At 44.9% G+C, this 17,320-nt stretch overlaps 1 protein-coding gene across 3 annotated transcripts in view; it reads right to left on the bottom strand.

Annotated features, from left to right (window-relative positions):
- dym (dymeclin) overlaps window positions 1-17,320 on the bottom strand; it is a 782,339-nt gene that overhangs the window by 426,522 nt on the left and 338,497 nt on the right. For all 3 annotated transcript variants that reach the window (XM_072497436.1, XM_072497434.1, XM_072497435.1), the window contains exon 13: window positions 12,189-12,302. In XM_072497436.1, coding sequence (XP_072353537.1) covers window positions 12,189-12,302 — 114 coding nt within the window. The remainder of the gene's footprint in view (window positions 1-12,188; window positions 12,303-17,320) is intronic.

Genomic DNA, 17,320 nt, shown 5'->3' with positions numbered 1-17,320 from the left:
TGGGATTAACCTAGTGAATCTCCTCTGCACACCCTCCAGCGCCAGTACGTACTTTCTCAGGTAAGGAGACCAAAACTGAACACAATACTCCAGCTGTGGCCTCACTAACACCTTATACAGTTGCAGCATAACCTCCCTAGTCTTAAACTCCATCCCTCTAGCAACGAAGGACAAAACTCCTTTCGCCTTCTTAATCACCTGTTGCACCTGTAGACCAACTTTTTGAGACCCATTTTTGAGACTAACTAGGACACCCAGGTCCCTCTGCACAGCGGCATGTTTTAATATTTTATCATTTAAATAATAATCCCTTTTGCTGTTATTCCTACCAAAATGGATAACCTCACATTTGTCAACATTGTATTCCATCTGCCAGACCCTAGCCCATTCACTTAAACTATCCAAATCCCTCTGCAGACTTCCAGTATCCTCTGCACTTTTTGCTTTACTATTTTAGGGGCTGTTTAGCACACTGGGCTAAATCGCTGGCTTTGAAAGCAGACCAAGGCAGGCCAGCAGCACGGTTCAATTCCCGTAACAACCTCCCCAAACAGGCGCTGGAATGTGGCGACAAGGGCTTTTCACAGTAACTTCATTTGAAGTCTACTTGTGACAATAAGCGATTTTCATTTCATTTCATTTCATCTAGTGTCGTCTGCAAACTTGGACACATTGCATTTGATCCCCAACTCCAAATCATCGATGTAAACTGTGAACAATTGTGAACAATTGTAGGCCCAACACTGATCCCGGAGGGATACCACTAGCTACTGATTGCCAAGCAGAGAAACACCCATTAACCCCCACTCTTTGGTTCCTATTAATTAACCAATCCTCTATCCATGCTACTACTTTACCCTTAATGCCGTGCATCATTATCTTATGCAGCAGCATTTTGTGCGGCACCTTGTCAAAAGCTTTCTGGAAATCCAGATATACCACATCCATTGGCTCCCCGTTGTCTACCGCACTGGTAATGTCCTCAAAAAATTCCACTAAATTAGTTTGGCACAACCTGCCCTTTATGAACCCATGCTGCGTCTGTCCAATGGGACAATTTCTATCCAGATGCCTCGCTATTTCTTCTTTAATGATAGATTCCAGCATCTTCCTTGCTATCGAAGTTAAGCTAACTGGCCTACAATTACCCGCTTTTTGCCTACCTCCTTTTTTAAACAGTGGTGTCACGTTTGCTAATTTCCAATCCGCCAGGACCTTCCCAGATTCTAGTGAATTTTGGTAAATTATCACGAGTGGATTTGCAATTTCCCCAGGAATCTCTTTTAGTACCCTGGGATGCATTCCATCAGGGCCAGGAGATTTGTCTACCTTTAGCCCCATCAGCTTGCCCATCACTACCTCCTTAGTGATAACAATTGTCTCAAGGTCCTCATCTGTCATTGCCTCATTTCCATCAGTCACTGGCATGTTATTTGTGTCCTCCACTGTGAAGACCAACTCAAAAATCCTGTTCAGTTCCTCAGCCATTACCTCATCTCCCATTATTAAATCCCCCTTCTCATCCTCTGAAGGACCAATATTTGCCTTCGCCACTCTTTTTTGTTTTATATATTTGTCGAAATTTTTACCATGTTTTTATATTCTGAGCAAGTTTACTCACATAATTTATCTTACTCTTCTTTATAGCTTTTTTAGTAGCTTTCTGTTGCCCCCTAAAGATATCTCAATCCTCTAGTCTCCCACTAATCTTTGCCACTTTGTATGCTTTTTCCTTCAATTCTCCCTTATTTCCATAGCTATCCTCGGTCGATTTTCCCTCTTTCTACCTTCCTTCCTTTTTGTTGGTATAAACGTTTGCTGAGCACTGTGAAAAATCGCTTGGAAGGTTCGCCACTGCTCCTCAACTGTTTCACCATAAAGACTTTGCTCCCAGTCTACCTTAGCCAGCTCTTCTCTCATCCCATTATAATCTCCTTTGTTTAAGCACAAAACACTAGTGTTTGATTCTACCTTCTCATCCTCCATCTGTATTTTAAATTTCACCATATTGTGATCGCTCTTTCTGAAAGGATCCCTAACTATGAGCTCATTAATCAATCCTGTCTTATTACACGGGACCAGATCTAGGATTGCTTGTTCCCTTGTAGGCTCCATTACATACTGTTCTAGGAAACTATCGCGGATACATTCTATAAACTCCTCCTCAAGACTGCCTTGACCGACCTGGTTAAACCAATCGACATGTAGATTAAAATCCCCCATGATAACTGCTGTACCATTTCTACATGCATCAATTATTTCTTTGTTTATTGCCCGCTCCACCGTAATGTTACTATTTGGTGGCCTATAGACTACTCCTAGCAGTGACTTTTTCTCCTTACTATTCCTGACAGGCTTTTGTTCAAAACATTCCAATATCAACTGCGAGTCAATAAAGCATGGTCACAAAGAGTAAAAGAAGGCTGGGATCATACATGTCAAAAATTAATTTGCCTGTACAAATTGTTAAAATAATAGTGTGAATCTTAATATATTTCAGTAAAATACTAAATTAGAGAAAGCATACATGGTAGGCAGAACGGGCTGGTCTGGAAATTTTAAATTAGCTATTCAATTCAAACAATCGTTAATATTTTTACAGTAGGTTTGACTGTAAGCTAGCAGCGAATCATCGCAAAAATGGCTGGGGTATGAGGAACACTGGGATCATGCTGCCAGTGCCTACTCAGGCTGGCATGGTATTGGTCATGCAACGCCAGTCAGCAATTAGCAGGTGTGGAGGAAAAACACGAGGCAATGAAGTTCTTCATGCAAGTGATGCCAGAACTGCAGACAGGTTCTGCACTCAACTCAATAACCAGTATCATTAGTTGATGTGCACAAACATACATGAATATAACCCAATTTCTATTGTCTTCTTTAGAAAAATCGACAAAATGACAATGCTAAATATTGCCATTTTCTTATAAAGAATCGAGCCTTCTTTGGAATAGGTGTCAGATGCCGAAGCCTTGCCCCCATTTTTGACAGATCTCATTTTTGCCAGTTGGAGAAAGAGGCTGGACATGACTTACACAAAGGAAAGCCAAACTCAGCAGGCCATCTGAACCCAATGTTGAATTCAAACACTCTATTTTTGCGATAGCAAGGGTCTTAACCTACAGCATAGGAGTCATAAATTTATGGAAGAGGTAAATGCTCAAGAAGGGTGGGAAGAGTCTGTTGAAATGTCAAGCTGGTAAGTTATTTAAAATGCAAGCCTTTTCGGTGCCAGTAAAAGTTTTAAAAATCTATCACAGCAATTTTAGCCATCTGTCGACATTTCCTCAAGAACTATAATATCATTATTGTTGGTTGGCTTCTGTCCACAACATACAATTATTCCAGCTGACAGTTTAGTTTGATTGACAGTTCAAAGACGGTATTAAAGGATTAGCTACCTTGGATTCGCAGTTCTGAATACAAGTCTATGTCATTGAATCATAGAATTCAGTGCAGAAGGAAGCTATTTGGCCCTACCAGTCTGCACCGGCCCTTGGAAAGAGCACACTACTTAAACCCACACCTCCACCCTATGCCCATAACCCAGTAACCCCATCTAATCTTTTGGCCACTAAGGGGCAATTTAGCATGGTCAATCCACCTAACCTGCACATCTTTGGCCTGTGGGAGGAAACCGGAGCACCCGGAGGAAACCCACATAGACACAGGGAGAAAGTGCAACTCCATACAGACAGTTACCTGAGGCCGGAATTCAACCCAGGTCCCTGGATCTGTGAGGCAGCAGTGGTAACCACTGTGACACTGTGCCGCACCATGGGATTCATTACTTGAGGAGCTTTTAACATTTTGAATGGGCTTTTGTGAATGGGAGTGTTCTTTTAATTATAGTCATGGCTGTAATAGATATTTAGATAATACTTTATTTCTTTTCAACGTTGACTTCTGAGGTCTGCACGTGGTGGTTACTGAAGGAATGGACATGGAGGGTGCGAGGGCAAAGTGTAATGGGTGGGGGGGGCATGGATTGTCGTGAGTTAGCATTGATGTGCATGGGGAGTGTGGAGGGTGGGTGATGAGGTGCGAGTGCTTAATATTTATCAAGAAAACAGGGACAAAGTCGCAGAGAACTGAGAGAATTTGTTAAACAGCCTGCCTCAGCACCCAGCAGCCCCTGTGGCTGCCTCCAATCTGTACCTGGAAGCATCGACTCCATATTGCATCTGCCCCACTTAAGCAAAAATTGTGTCAATCGGGGCACTCCCAAGGCGTGAGCGCTGAGCTGAGAAATTTCCCGACTCAAGCATTGCATCTCGGAAGCGAAAATCCAACCCATAATGTGGGTACTACAAAAATTCCATGATGATAAAGCTTTCATAGACCTAACTAAAATAACATTAACCAAGTGGATAGTAGTTGGGGTCTATATGTCTCTAAATTTTCAATACTTTGTAGATTGCCTTAATAAATCTCTTAAAGCAGGAGAAAAACCAAATATCAACCTATACATGTAAAAGCTGCAAATAGACCAGTGTTATCAGCGTTACAATAAATTTAAATGAGGGGGAATGATACATGCACCAGAATTTAAAATATCTGGCTAATGTAACAACACTTAATTATCCATGCTATAACATGCACTATATTTAATCTATATGAAGAAATTAGCTTTACCTCCCTATCAACCCATGTTGTGCCATCATGTCTTAATATACACACCTTGGGTGTAGTGGAATGCAACTCATTAAAATATGACTTATTCATGTAGAATGGTGTGCAATTTTGAAAAAAAAATATAGGAAATTGATCAATACAACCATATGTAGCATTGTTGTAAATCGGTCATTAAGTGGGAAAAACAAGTAAGTAAAAGAGAACACGAGCTAGATTCTCTGTTTGGGAGACAACAGGCGGGATTCTCCCCTATCCGGCGGGGAGGGGGGTCCCGTCGGGACGGAGTGGTGTGAACCACTCCGGCATCGGGCCGCCCCAAAGATGCAGAACCCTCCACACCTTTAGGGGCTAGGCCCACCCCAGAGTGGTTTGCGCCTCGCCGGCCGGCGGGAAAGGGGCTTGGCGCCACGCCAACCGGAGCCAGTTGGCGCATGCGCGGGAGCGCGTGCTGGCGTCATCCCCACGCATGCGCAGAGGGCTTAGTTTCTGCACTGGGAATGGCGGATTGGTACAGCCTCCGGTGCGGAAGGATAGAGTGCTCCCACGGCACAGGCCCGCCCACGGATCGGTGGGCACCGATTGCGGGCCAGGCCACCGTGAGGGCACCTCCTGGGGCCAGATCCCCCTGCGCCCCGCCAAGAACCCCGGAGCCCACCCGCGCCGCCAGATCCCGCCGGTAAGGGACCGACTGCAATTTACGTCAGCGGGCCTGGCAAAAGACGGGCGGGACTTCGGCCCTCGCGGGCCGGAGAATTCGGGCAGCCCTGGCACCCACTGAGTCGCGCCTCATTCTCTGAGGCGGGCAGCGTGACTCATGCCGCGCCGATTTTTGGGGGGCCGGAGAATTAGGAGGACGGTGGGGGCGGGATTCAAGCCAACCCCCGGCAATTCTCCGACCCGGCGGGGAGTCGGAGAATCCCACCCCATGTTCTCTCGCCACTGCTGAATTGTTTGTGCTTAACACTGTTGCTGGGGTGGGGGGGACGATTCACTCTCCCCAGCCATGCAAATTTATGCATGGAGGGAATCGCATGGGGTTCCGTTCTGAATCCCACTATCGGGACGTCATTTTGAGCTGGCAGCAGGATAGTGATTTATTCTCAGGTGAACTTTAACTGGAACATGTTTCTATGTTAGGAACTGCCACGTTCAGGGTGCTGCTGTCTATTACTACTTGGCTGATTGTCAGCTTGGTAAGAAGCCTTACACAACACCAGGTTAAAGTCCAACAGGTTTGTTTCAAATCACTAGTTTTCGAGCACTGCTCCTTCCTCAGGTGAATCTCCCGAGAAGGAGCAGTGCTCCGAAAGCTAGTGATTTGTACCAAACCTGTTGGACTTTAACCTGTTGTAAGACTTCCGACTGTGCTCGCCCCAGTCCAATCTCCACCTCAGGATTTTCAGCTAGTTTGATGACTTTGGGTCAAACTCTGTCTGCAAGCAGCTGCTTGCTGGTTTTAAAAGCAGACAACAAAAATGGTTCCCTCATCATGTGACTTGCATAGGCTCAAAGTCCTTTATTCAAAAGCAGAGTGGTGTGCATGATAATTCCGATCACTGCTGTTGTTTGACATCCAGCCTTGTTAGGATGGGGGTAACCATCATACTACAATTGATAAGACCAATTTTGTCTTACATAGAGTTCTATGTTCCCTTTTGGCCAGGGTGAAAGAGACAGGCGCAGGCCAATTGAAGTGTTATAGCTCTTTTGTTCATGATCCATTCTTAAACAAAGGGATGCGTGAATTCCCCGGATGCCTGTGGATCCCCATATTTAATTGAGTATTTGATTGAGACATAGGACTTTCTGGAGCTCAAAATACCAAAAGTCACATGATTTGCAGCAGCCATTTAATAGTGTGTCCAATTTTGAATGAAAGTTCACAAAATATTGGGACATGACACAATCTACCCACATAACTGAAGTCCCTCATCTCTGGAAGCATTCTCGTAGATCTGTTCTGCATCCTCTCTAAAGCCATCAGATTCTTCCAAGAATGCACAGAATTGGACACAAATCTTCAGCAGAAGTGTCATGCGAGTGTCCCTTTAAGAAACGTTTGTATTATCACATGGCTTCAGTGATGGCTTGTGTTGGTGGAGCTGGGCTGTGGCTCTGGGTTTTACTTTCATTTTGAGCTGGAGCTGGGCAGTGGCTCTGGGTTGTACTTTCGGTTTACTGTTGGAAGCTGGATTCAGAAAAAGAAGCCTCCTTTTCTCCCTCTCTCTGGACGTTAAAAGGTGTCCAGATCACTTGATAAGTTAAAAGTGATAACTGTTTTCTGTAAATAATTCAAACCTACTGTTTCGTTAAAAGGGTTTTCCTGGATGTTGTTATAAAGTTGAAACAGCAGAAAGGGAATATAGAGAGAGAGAGAGAGAGAGAGAGAACTGTAGCTGTGTGCGGAATTTATGTATGTAGTTGATAAAAAATGCTTACTGTGTATGTTTATAAAATGTTAACTGAATTCGTAGAATAAACTTTGTTTTGTTTAAAAGTGCTTAAGGCCTCTTGTTGAGTAACACCTGAGAGGTAGATCCTTATGCTCCTCCAAATGAAAATCTATAAATAGTAGGGGTCAGGTGAGCTCCATGATACACTTTGGAGTTTTCAAAATCTTGGTCCATAACTAGGAGTCAAACCAATGTTATAGAAATGTTAGCCACATCTTCCCTGTTTATGTACTCTATGCCTCTATTTATGAAGCCCAGGATCCCATGTGCCTTTTTAACTACTTTTTCAACCCACCCCACCATCTTCAACATGTCGCCAGCCCCACAGCAATGTGGTTGACTCTTAAATGACCTCTGAAATGGCCTAGCAAGCCACTCAGTTGTATTCAACGTCTAGAAAAACACAAAAAAGAAATGAAACCAGATGGACCACCTGGCATCGACCCAGGCACTGGAAACGACATCGGCAAACCTAGCCCTGTCGACCATGCAAAGTCCTCCTTACTAACATCTGGGGGCTTGTGCCAAAGTTTGGAGAGCTGTCTCACAGACTAGTCAAGGAACAGCCTGACATAGTCACACTCACAAATACAAGAGCAGCAGATACCTGCGAACCCCAACACCTGGAGGTTCCCCTCCAAGTCACTCACACCCTGATTTGGAAATATATCATCACTCCTTCACTGTCACTGGGGGAAAATCCTGGAACTCCCTCCCTAAATCCACAGTGGGTGTACCTATACCTCAGGGACTGCAGCAGTTCAAAAAGGCAACTTCACCACCACATTTTGAAGGGCAACTAGGGATGGGCAATAAATGCTGGCCTAACCAGCAACGTCCAGATAATGTTGCTGAATAGAAAAGAAACTATACACGTATGCTCCCAAGTCTCTGTTCCTGCATTTCCATTAGAATTATACCCATTTTCTCCTGCCTTTTCTAGTTCTTGATATCAAAATGTATCACTTCACACTATTGCATTAAATTTTAATTGCTACATTCCCACCCATTCCACGTCCCTGTCTATGTCCTCTTGATGCCTATCATTATCTTCCCCACAGTTCACAATCATCTGCGTATTTTGAAATTGTGTCCTGCCACTAATGGGTTTGTCTTTGTACCCATTTTGAATAAGGGTGTAACATTTGTAATTCTGTTTGCTAGCACAGCCCCCACATCCATGGAGGATTGGAAGTTTTATTCTTTTATAGGACATGGGCAGGACGAGCATTTATTCCCCATCCCTAATTGCCCTTGAACTGAATGGCTTACCAGGTCATTCCACAGGACAGTTAAGAGTCAACTACATAGCTGTAGGTTTGCAATCACATGTAGGCAGACCAGGTAAGGATGGCAGATTTCCTTCCCTAAAGGACATTAGTGAAACCAGATGGGTTTTTAGGACAACCGACAATGTTTTGATTGTCACAATTACTGAGACGAGTGTTCAATTCCAAATCTTTTATTAACTGAATTAAAATTTCATCAGCTGCCTTGGTAGAATTTGAACCCATATCGCCAGAGCATTAGCCTCGGCCTCTGGATTGCTTGTCGAGTGACATTATGCTCCACAGTTTCCACCCGCGTTTCCTTCAGTATCCTCAGATACATCCCATCTGGTCCTTGTGACTCATGTACCTTAAGTACAAACAGCCTTTTTAATAGCTCAATCTTATCAATGCTCAGCCCCATCGAGTTTCTTAACTATTTCTTCTTTCATTCGGGCTTTGGCAGTATCTTCTTCCTTGGTAAATATAGGTGCAAAGTACATATTTAGTACCTCAGCTATGCCCTCCGCTTCCTTGTATGGATCCCCTTCTTGGGCCCGAATCAGCTCCTTCCCTTACTACCCTTTTACTATCTATATATGCATAGAATTTTGATTTCCTTTTATATTAACTGCCAATTTCTTCACATACTTGCTCTTTGCCTTTCTTATTTAATTTCTCACTTCCCCATTGAACTCTGCACATTTAGCCTAATTCTCACATGTACTACTAACCTGACATTCACCATATGCAGCATTTTACAGTTTCATCTGACAGTCTATCACTTTCATCATCCAGGGAGCTCTGGCTTTGGTTGCTCTATCTTTCCCTGACGTGGTAACATATCTTAGCTCTACGGAAACCATGTCCTCTCAAGGTAGACCATTGTTCTATTATTACAGTTTTACCTGGCAATCTTCGATTCAAATTTTCCTGGGGCAGATCAGTTCTCATCCCAGTGAAGTTAACTCATCCCCCTCCCAATTAAGTATTTTCTCTAGGTTGCATCTACTATATAATCACATTACTCTCCATAGTATTTCTGCCATCACAATGGATAATTGAGATAAGGGCACTCCAGTGCCACAGGCTGACTGATTTCAAACACCAGTCTCAAGCCTCCATTGTGCTACTGAAGTACAGATTTGCTATTTCTTCTCAACATGAACACACGCACCTCTGCTACTCAGTGCAGGCACAGGCTTTGTTTAGATACATGGGTATGCATCCAGCATCTGGCAAACAATCGAAGACATTTCTGATTATCATCTCTCCTATCAGAGTGTCCAAGTCAAATTATAATGTTGTGCCTGACTGGGGAGACGGTGGTTTGGTGGTAATAGAAACATAGAAAATAGGTGTAGGAGTAGGACATTCAGCCCTTCAAGCCTGCACCAACATCCAATATGATCATGGCTGATCATGCAAATACAGTATCCCATTCCCGGTTTCTCTCCATACCCCTTTATCCCTTTAGCTGCAAGGGCCATGTCCAGCTCCCTCCTGAATATATCCAACAAACCGGCCCCAACAGCTTCCTGTGGGAGAGAATTCCACAAGTTCACAACTCTGAGAGAAGACATTCCTCCTCATCTCAGTCCTGACTGGCTTACCCCTTATTCTGAGGCTGTGACCCCTAGTTCTGGACGCCCCCAACATCGGGAATATTCTTCCCGCATCTAGGCTGTCCAGTACCATCAGGATTTTATATGTTTCTGTGAGATCCCCTCTCATTATTCTAAACTCCAGTGAGTACAAGCCCAGTCTTTCTTCATATGTCAGTCCTGTCATCCCGGGAATTAGTCTGGTGAACCTTCGCTGGACACCTTCAATAGCAAGAATGTCCTTCCTCAAACTAGGAGACCAAAACTGCACACAATACTCAAGGTGTGGCCTCACCAAGGCCCTGTATAACTGCAGCAAGCATCCCTAATCCTATACTCAAATGAAATGAAATGAAAATCGCTTATTGTCACGAGTAGGCTTCAATGAAGTTACTGTGAAAAGCCCCTAGTCGTCACATTCCGGCGCCTGTTCGGGGAGGCTGGTACGGGAATTGAACCGTGCTGCTGGCTTGCCTTGGTCTGCTTTAAAAGCCAGCGATTTAGCCCAGTGAGCTAAACCAGCCCCTGGTCCTCTCGCTATGAAGGCCAGCATCCAATAGCTTTCCTCACCGCCTGCTGTACCTGCATGGAAACCTTCAGCAACTGTTCCATCATAACACCCAGGTCTCATCACACTGCCCCTTTTCCTAAACTGTCACCATTCGGATAATAATCTGCCTTTCTGTTTTTCCCACTCAAGTAGATAACCTCACATTTACCCACATTATATCGCATTTGCCAATATTTGCGCACTCAGCCACCCTGCCCAAGTCACCCTGCAACCTCTTTGCATCCCCCTTACAGCAAACAATGCTAACCGGCTTACTGTCATCTGCAAATTTGGAGATATTGCATGCAATTCCTTCGTCCAAATCATTCATGTACATTGTGTATCACTGGACTAGTAATCCCGAGGCCCAGGTTAATAATCTGGGGACATGGGTTTGAATCCCACCATGGTAACTGGTAGAATTTAAATTCAATAATAAAATCTGTAATTGAAAGCTAGTCTTAGTAATGGTGACCATCATTAATCATTTTCAAAACCCATCAGGTTAACTCATAGAATCATAGAATGATAGAACTTAAAGTGCAGAAGGAGGCCATTCAGCCCATCAAGTCTGCACCAGCCCTTGGAAAGAGTACCCTACCTAAGCCCACACCCGCACCCTATCGCCGTAATCCAGTAACCCCACCCAACCCAACCTTTTTGGACACTAATGGTTATTTAGCATGGCCAATCCACCTAACTTGCACATTTTTGGACTATGGGCGGAAACCGGAGCACCCAGAGGAAACCCACGCAGACACGGGGAGAAAGTGCAAACTCCGCACAGACAGACCTAAGCCGGGAATCGAACCTGGGACCCTGAAGCAACTGTGATAACCACTGTGCCCCCCCGCCTCATGTCCTGTAAACGGAAGGAAATTTACCCAGTCTGGCCTATATGTGACTCCAGACGCACAGCAATGAGAGAGGGGCAACAAATACTGCCTTGCCAGCAACACTCACATTCCAGGAAAGACTGTGATCCTCCAAGATAAGCACACATATATATATAACATTGTTTATACTCAAAGATTTTGCCACTTGGGTGAGGTGACAGAAGACCACCTTTACCTGTCGAATCGTATCTGAACAAAAGACAGTAAATTAGAGGGGGAAGGATAAAAGTCTGGTGAGAACACGGTGGCAGCACGGTGGCACAAGTGGCTAGCACTGTGGCTTCACAGCGCCAGGGTCCCAGGTTCGATTGCCCGCTGGGTCACTATCTGTGCGGAGTCTGCACGTTCTCCCCGTGTCTGCGGGGGCTTTCTACCGGGTGCTCCGGTTTCCTTCCACAGTCCAAAGACGTGCAGGTTAGGTGGATTGGCCATGCTAAATTGCCCTTAGTGTCAAAAACGGTAAGGAGGAGTTATTGGGTTACGGGGATGGGGTGAAATTGAGGGCTTAAGTGGGTTGGTGCAGACTCGATGGGCCGAATGGCCTCCTTCTGCACTGCATGTTCTATGTTCTAACATGAAACCATTTTTAACTGTGTTCAAACACATCAATTCCAGTTTTACTATACCAATATTCAAAGATACCCTTTTAAAATTAAATCAAAGCTCCAATACAACGGGTTTACAGGACTTTAACCTTCTCTATTCCTTACACCATAAATTGGAAGTGGAGTGGAGGAAACGAGTGGGGTCAGAAAGTTAAAGCACAAATTATAAGTTCTCACCCTGGTTCTGGTCATGTTATACTGCACGGTTCGTATCACCACAAGAATGAGAAGACTTCCCAACGAGATTTCAGTCAAAACACGCTCAGCGTACCAAGTAATATTCTTTAGTATCTGTGGGGAGGAAAGAGTGGGAAACAAAATCATTTTTAACAAAGGCAAGGCTAGTCAAAGCCAGATGGCCAGTCTAAACAACCATTTCAAAAGAAAACATAAAGTACGATTATCTAAAAAACACACCGATACGTTAATCATAGCATGCAATCTTTCAACAGTACCTACAGTATCAAGGCCACAACATTCTCTCTAAATTTATTTGTTTTTTCAAATCATAACAACCCCCCCTCCACCTCCCTAAAACAACATTTCAGGTATGCCAGCAATGAACACAATGAATCAAAACAAAAATCAGCATGCAATTTATTACCCTGGTACACATCAATTAATTACAAGTTCAAATAAATATGAAAGGTGAAGTCCTACAGCTGGGAATATAAAGAAAACCACAAGAGTAGGTGCCTGATCCTGCTTCTCTACATTATTAATCTGGAAATTGAAATCTAATGTCATCTTGCCAATTTTGCTGAAAACATTAAGGCATAAAAAATAGCATAGGCAGAGGATATGGTTCAACAGCTTTGTTGATGCTATTTATTACTGTAGCCACTTAAAATGGCTAACTCCCGATTTAAAATGGCGAACGGCAAAGGCTGATGGGAAAGTCAGCCAACAGGACAAAAACGAGTAGCTGCAGGTTGACTGTGTATTTACCTCTGGAAAGGCCAGACAAGATCGATACCAGCAACCATCAGCATAACAAAACACCAGCCATCTGCATACTAATGAGCAATCCCCGGGAACAATAAGCAACATTTAGACACATAAAGCAAAACCAGACTCTTCGGCGCTAGCAGAAGCCTACACAAAAGGAGGTGAATGACCACCTCAAGACCGCCCATCGATCAGGGACCCGCTCCAGCATTGGAGAAAATCGAACCAAGTGATTGGGACAAAATTATATCCAACTCATTGAGTCATTTCTACTCTGTCTCCAAAAATTCCACTGCCTCACCTATCAGCTGAAAAGGAGGGTCCATAGAATCCCTACAGTGCAGAAGGAGGCGTGTTCGGCCCATCAAGTCTGTGCTGACTCTCCGAAAGAGCGCACTACTAGGTCCACTCCCCCGCTCTATTCCTGTAACCCTTTGCATTTATCGTGGCCAATCCACCTAACCTGCACATCTTTGGACTCTTGAACTTCTGAATCCTGATCATTTATGTAAATGAGTAAAAAGAAGTGGTCTCAACACTGAAGTTCAGGGATACCAGAATTTATTCTTTCACAAAATGCAGACATTGCTGTGTCGGCCAGCATTTATTGCACATTCCTAACTTCCCTTGAGACGCTGGTGATGAGCTGACTTCTTGAAATGCTGCAGTTCAACTGGTGCAGGTAGCACGGTAACATTGTGGAGAGCACAATTGCTTCACAGCTCCAGGGTCCCAGGTTCGATTCCGGCTTGGGTCACTGTCTGTGTGGAGTCTGCACATCCTCCCCGTGTGTGCGTGGGTTTCCTCCGGGTGCTCCGATTTCCTCCCACAGTCCAAAGATGTGCAGGTTAGGTGGATTGGCTATGATAAATTGCCCTTAGTGCCCAAAATTGCCCTTAGTGTTGGGTGGGGTTACTGGGTTATGGGGATAGGGTGGAGGTGTTGACCTTGTGTAGGGTGCACTGTAAATGCTATGTATACCCACGATCCTGTTAGAAAGTGAGTACAACTTCCAGTGGTGGCTCTCTCCAAGGAACTTTTCACTAGGCCTTTTTAATCCATCAAACAGGCGTCAGAAGTACAAAAAAGTTCCCCAACTTAACCCCCACCTACTAGGCAACCAACTGAGATGTCGACGAGCTAGCAGCCAGGTCACAAGGCCAGCAAAATCAAAGAGTGGAAGACCTCAACCCCAGAACAAGGGGACACGCGTGGCAATCCAAACCTGAGCATGGCGAACCCAGCAGGGTCGCCATCGCCGGCCCATTCGTCGACGGAGAAGCTGTATAATGTTTATTTTTATGTTTTCAATCAACACCAACTCCCAATACTTCCAGTGGCACAGGGGCACCAGACAAGGATGCCCAGTGTCCCCGCTGCTGTTCGCTCTCACGATCAAGCCATTAACAGAGCAGCAAAAAGCTGGAGGGGGATCCGGAGGGGCGGCAGAGAGCACAGAGTCTCACTCTATGCAGATGACCTGCTCCTCTATATTTCGGACCCACAAAGCAGCATGGACGGAATCATCACGCTCCTGAAAGAGTTGGGCGCCTACCAGGACTGCAAACTCAACAAGAGCAAAATCGAGATCTTCCCGGTACACCCACAAGTAGAGGGGGCAGCACTAATGGGACTGCCGTTTAAACAAGCCCGACACAAATTCCGCTACCTGGGGATCCAAATAGCCCATGACTGGAAGGGGATCCCAATGCTAGGATCCCAAAGAAGGTCCTACAAGGGGACACCAGACAAGGTCCTGATAGAGGGAAATTTGGCCGATTGGATCAGTAACTGGCTATCACATAGAAGACAGAGGGTGGTGGTAGATGGTAAATTTTCAACCTGGAGCCCAGTCACCAGCGGTCTACCACAGGGATCAGTGCTGGATCCTCTGCTATTTGTGATTTTTATCAATGACTTGGATGATGGAGTAGAAGGTTGGGTTAGTAAATCTGCTGATGACACCAAGATTGGTGGAGCAGTGGTTAATGTGGAGGGCTGTTGTAGGCTGCAAAGAGACATTGATAGGATGCAGAGCTGGGCTAAAAGTGGCAGATGGAGTTTAACCCTGATAAGTGTGAGGTGATTCATTTTGGTAGGACAAATTTGAATGCGGATTACATGGTTAATGGCAGGGTTCTGAAGAATGTGGAGGAGCAGAGAGATCTCGGAGTTCATGTCCATATATCTCTGAAAGTTGCCACCCAAGTGGATAGAACCGTGAAGAAAGCTTATAGTGTGTTAGCATTTATTAACAGGGGGATTGAGTTTAAGAGCCGCGAAGTTATGCTGCAACTGTACAGGACCTTGGTTAGACCACATTTGGAGTATTGTGTGCAATTCTGGTCACCTCATTATAGGAAGAATGTGGAAGCATTGGAAAGGGTGCAAAGGAGATTTACCAGGATGCTGCCTGGATTGGTGGGTTGGTCTTACGAGGAAAGGTTGAGGGAGCTAGGGCTTTTCTCATTTGAGCGAAGGGGGATGAGAGGTGACTGAATTGAGGTGTATAAGATGAGAGGGATAGAGAGAGTGGACGTTCAGCGACTTTTTCCTTGGATGAATGTAGCTGTTACAAGGGGGCATAGCTATAAGGTTCATGGTGTAAGATATAGGAGGGATATCACAGAGGTAGGTTCTTTACTCAGAGAGTGGTTGGGGCGTGGAACGCACTCCCAGCTATGGTAGTGGAGTCGGACACGTTAGGAACTTTCAAGCGGTTATTGGATAGGCATATGGAGTGCACTAGAATGATTGGGAGTAGGTTGATTTGATCTTAGTTTCAGATTAGTTCGGCACAACATCGTGGGCCGAAAGGCCTGCACTGTGCTGTACAGTTCTATGTTCTATGGTGGGGATGAGGGTGGAGCCATGCCCGAAAGTGGCGGTCTGTGGGGAATCAGACCAGCCAGATCTATTCCTGGGGAGGAGGGTGGATGCCCTTGCCTTTGCCTCCCTGATCGCCTGCCGTAGAATCCTGTTCAGCTAGTGGTCAGCAGCGCCACCCAAAGCTGCAGACTGGCTGTCCGACCTCTCAGAATCTCTCCAAATGGAGAAAATCGAATTCGCCATCCGAGGGTCGGACGACGGCTTCCACAGAACGTGGGAGCCATTCACCCAATTGTTCCGGGACCTGTTTGTGGCCAACGAACAAGCAGAAGAATAGACAGGTAGCCAAGAATCAGGGGAAAGTAGCCAAGATGTGAGAGGGAGAGATAGACCCGGAGTGGGGGGCACAGCTAAACCTAAGAGAAAAGAAAGGCGAGCCACAGGAGAAGGGAAGGGAAGGGAGGGGAGAGAGAGAGAGGGGGGGGGGGGGGGAAGAGAAAGAGGGAGGAGACAGGGAACAATAGAGGGGGAGCAAGGAAAATACGGGCGAAAGACGGGACAAAAGGCCGAAGCGGAGGTGAACGCGAAACGACAACGGCAGCGAAAACCGTCCGGGAGAAGCAATTAACAACACCAACAACAGATCCATTCTCGAATCACCCTCTCTGTATTGGACGTAACTATTGTAATTGTTTCTCCGGTACCCAAATGTAAATATACCTCCCCAGTTTTCCTCCCCCCACAAACATGTGCGCCTACGTATTTGTTAAACGTAATATTGCTAACTGTACAGAGTTGCTGTGTTGAGCTAGTGTACAATATCCTACCAGTTTATTTTTATTTATTTTTTCTCTCTATATATATATATATATTTTTTTTTTTTTTAATCTGTGTACATAACTGTAATTATACTACGTTCAAAACCCCAATAAAAAATATCTACTAAAAAAATTGTTGTTATGTTTTTGCTATTATTATTACTTCTGGTTTTTTTCGCTTGGCCGATACAATTGTCTAGTCGGAGTATGTGTGTGATAAGTCTGTCTATCATAAAATGAAAAGCCTTCAATAAAAAATATTTTTCAAAAAAGAAAGTCACACGAACCTGCCTCCCATCCATTGACTCCATCTCCACCTCCCGCTGCCTGGGGAAAGCGGGCAGCATAATCCAGGATCCCACCCACCTGGCTTACTCAGTCTTCCAACTTCTTCCATCGGGCAGGAGATACAAAAGTCTGAGAACTCGCACAAACAGATTCAAAAACAGCTTCTTATACTACACTCCAGTACGCTTCACCCGATGCCAGTGTCGATGTATTTACATTGTGTACCTTGTGTTGCCTTATTATGTATTTTCTTTTCTTCTCATGTACTAAATGATCTGTTTTAGCTGGTCACAGGAAAATACTTTTCACTGTACACATGACGATAAACAAATCCAATCCAAGTGAGCTCCAGGATCTTGTTCCCGCAACAGTGAAGGAAAAACAATATGATTTCAAGTCAGGATGGTGTGTAGCTTGGAGGGGAAT

This window comes from Scyliorhinus torazame, chromosome 3 (genome assembly GCF_047496885.1).
Source record: "Scyliorhinus torazame isolate Kashiwa2021f chromosome 3, sScyTor2.1, whole genome shotgun sequence".
Classification (NCBI taxonomy): Eukaryota; Metazoa; Chordata; class Chondrichthyes; order Carcharhiniformes; family Scyliorhinidae; genus Scyliorhinus; species Scyliorhinus torazame.
The sequence above is the reverse complement of the archived record's forward strand: the minus strand, read 5'-3'. Positions and strand labels throughout refer to the sequence as shown.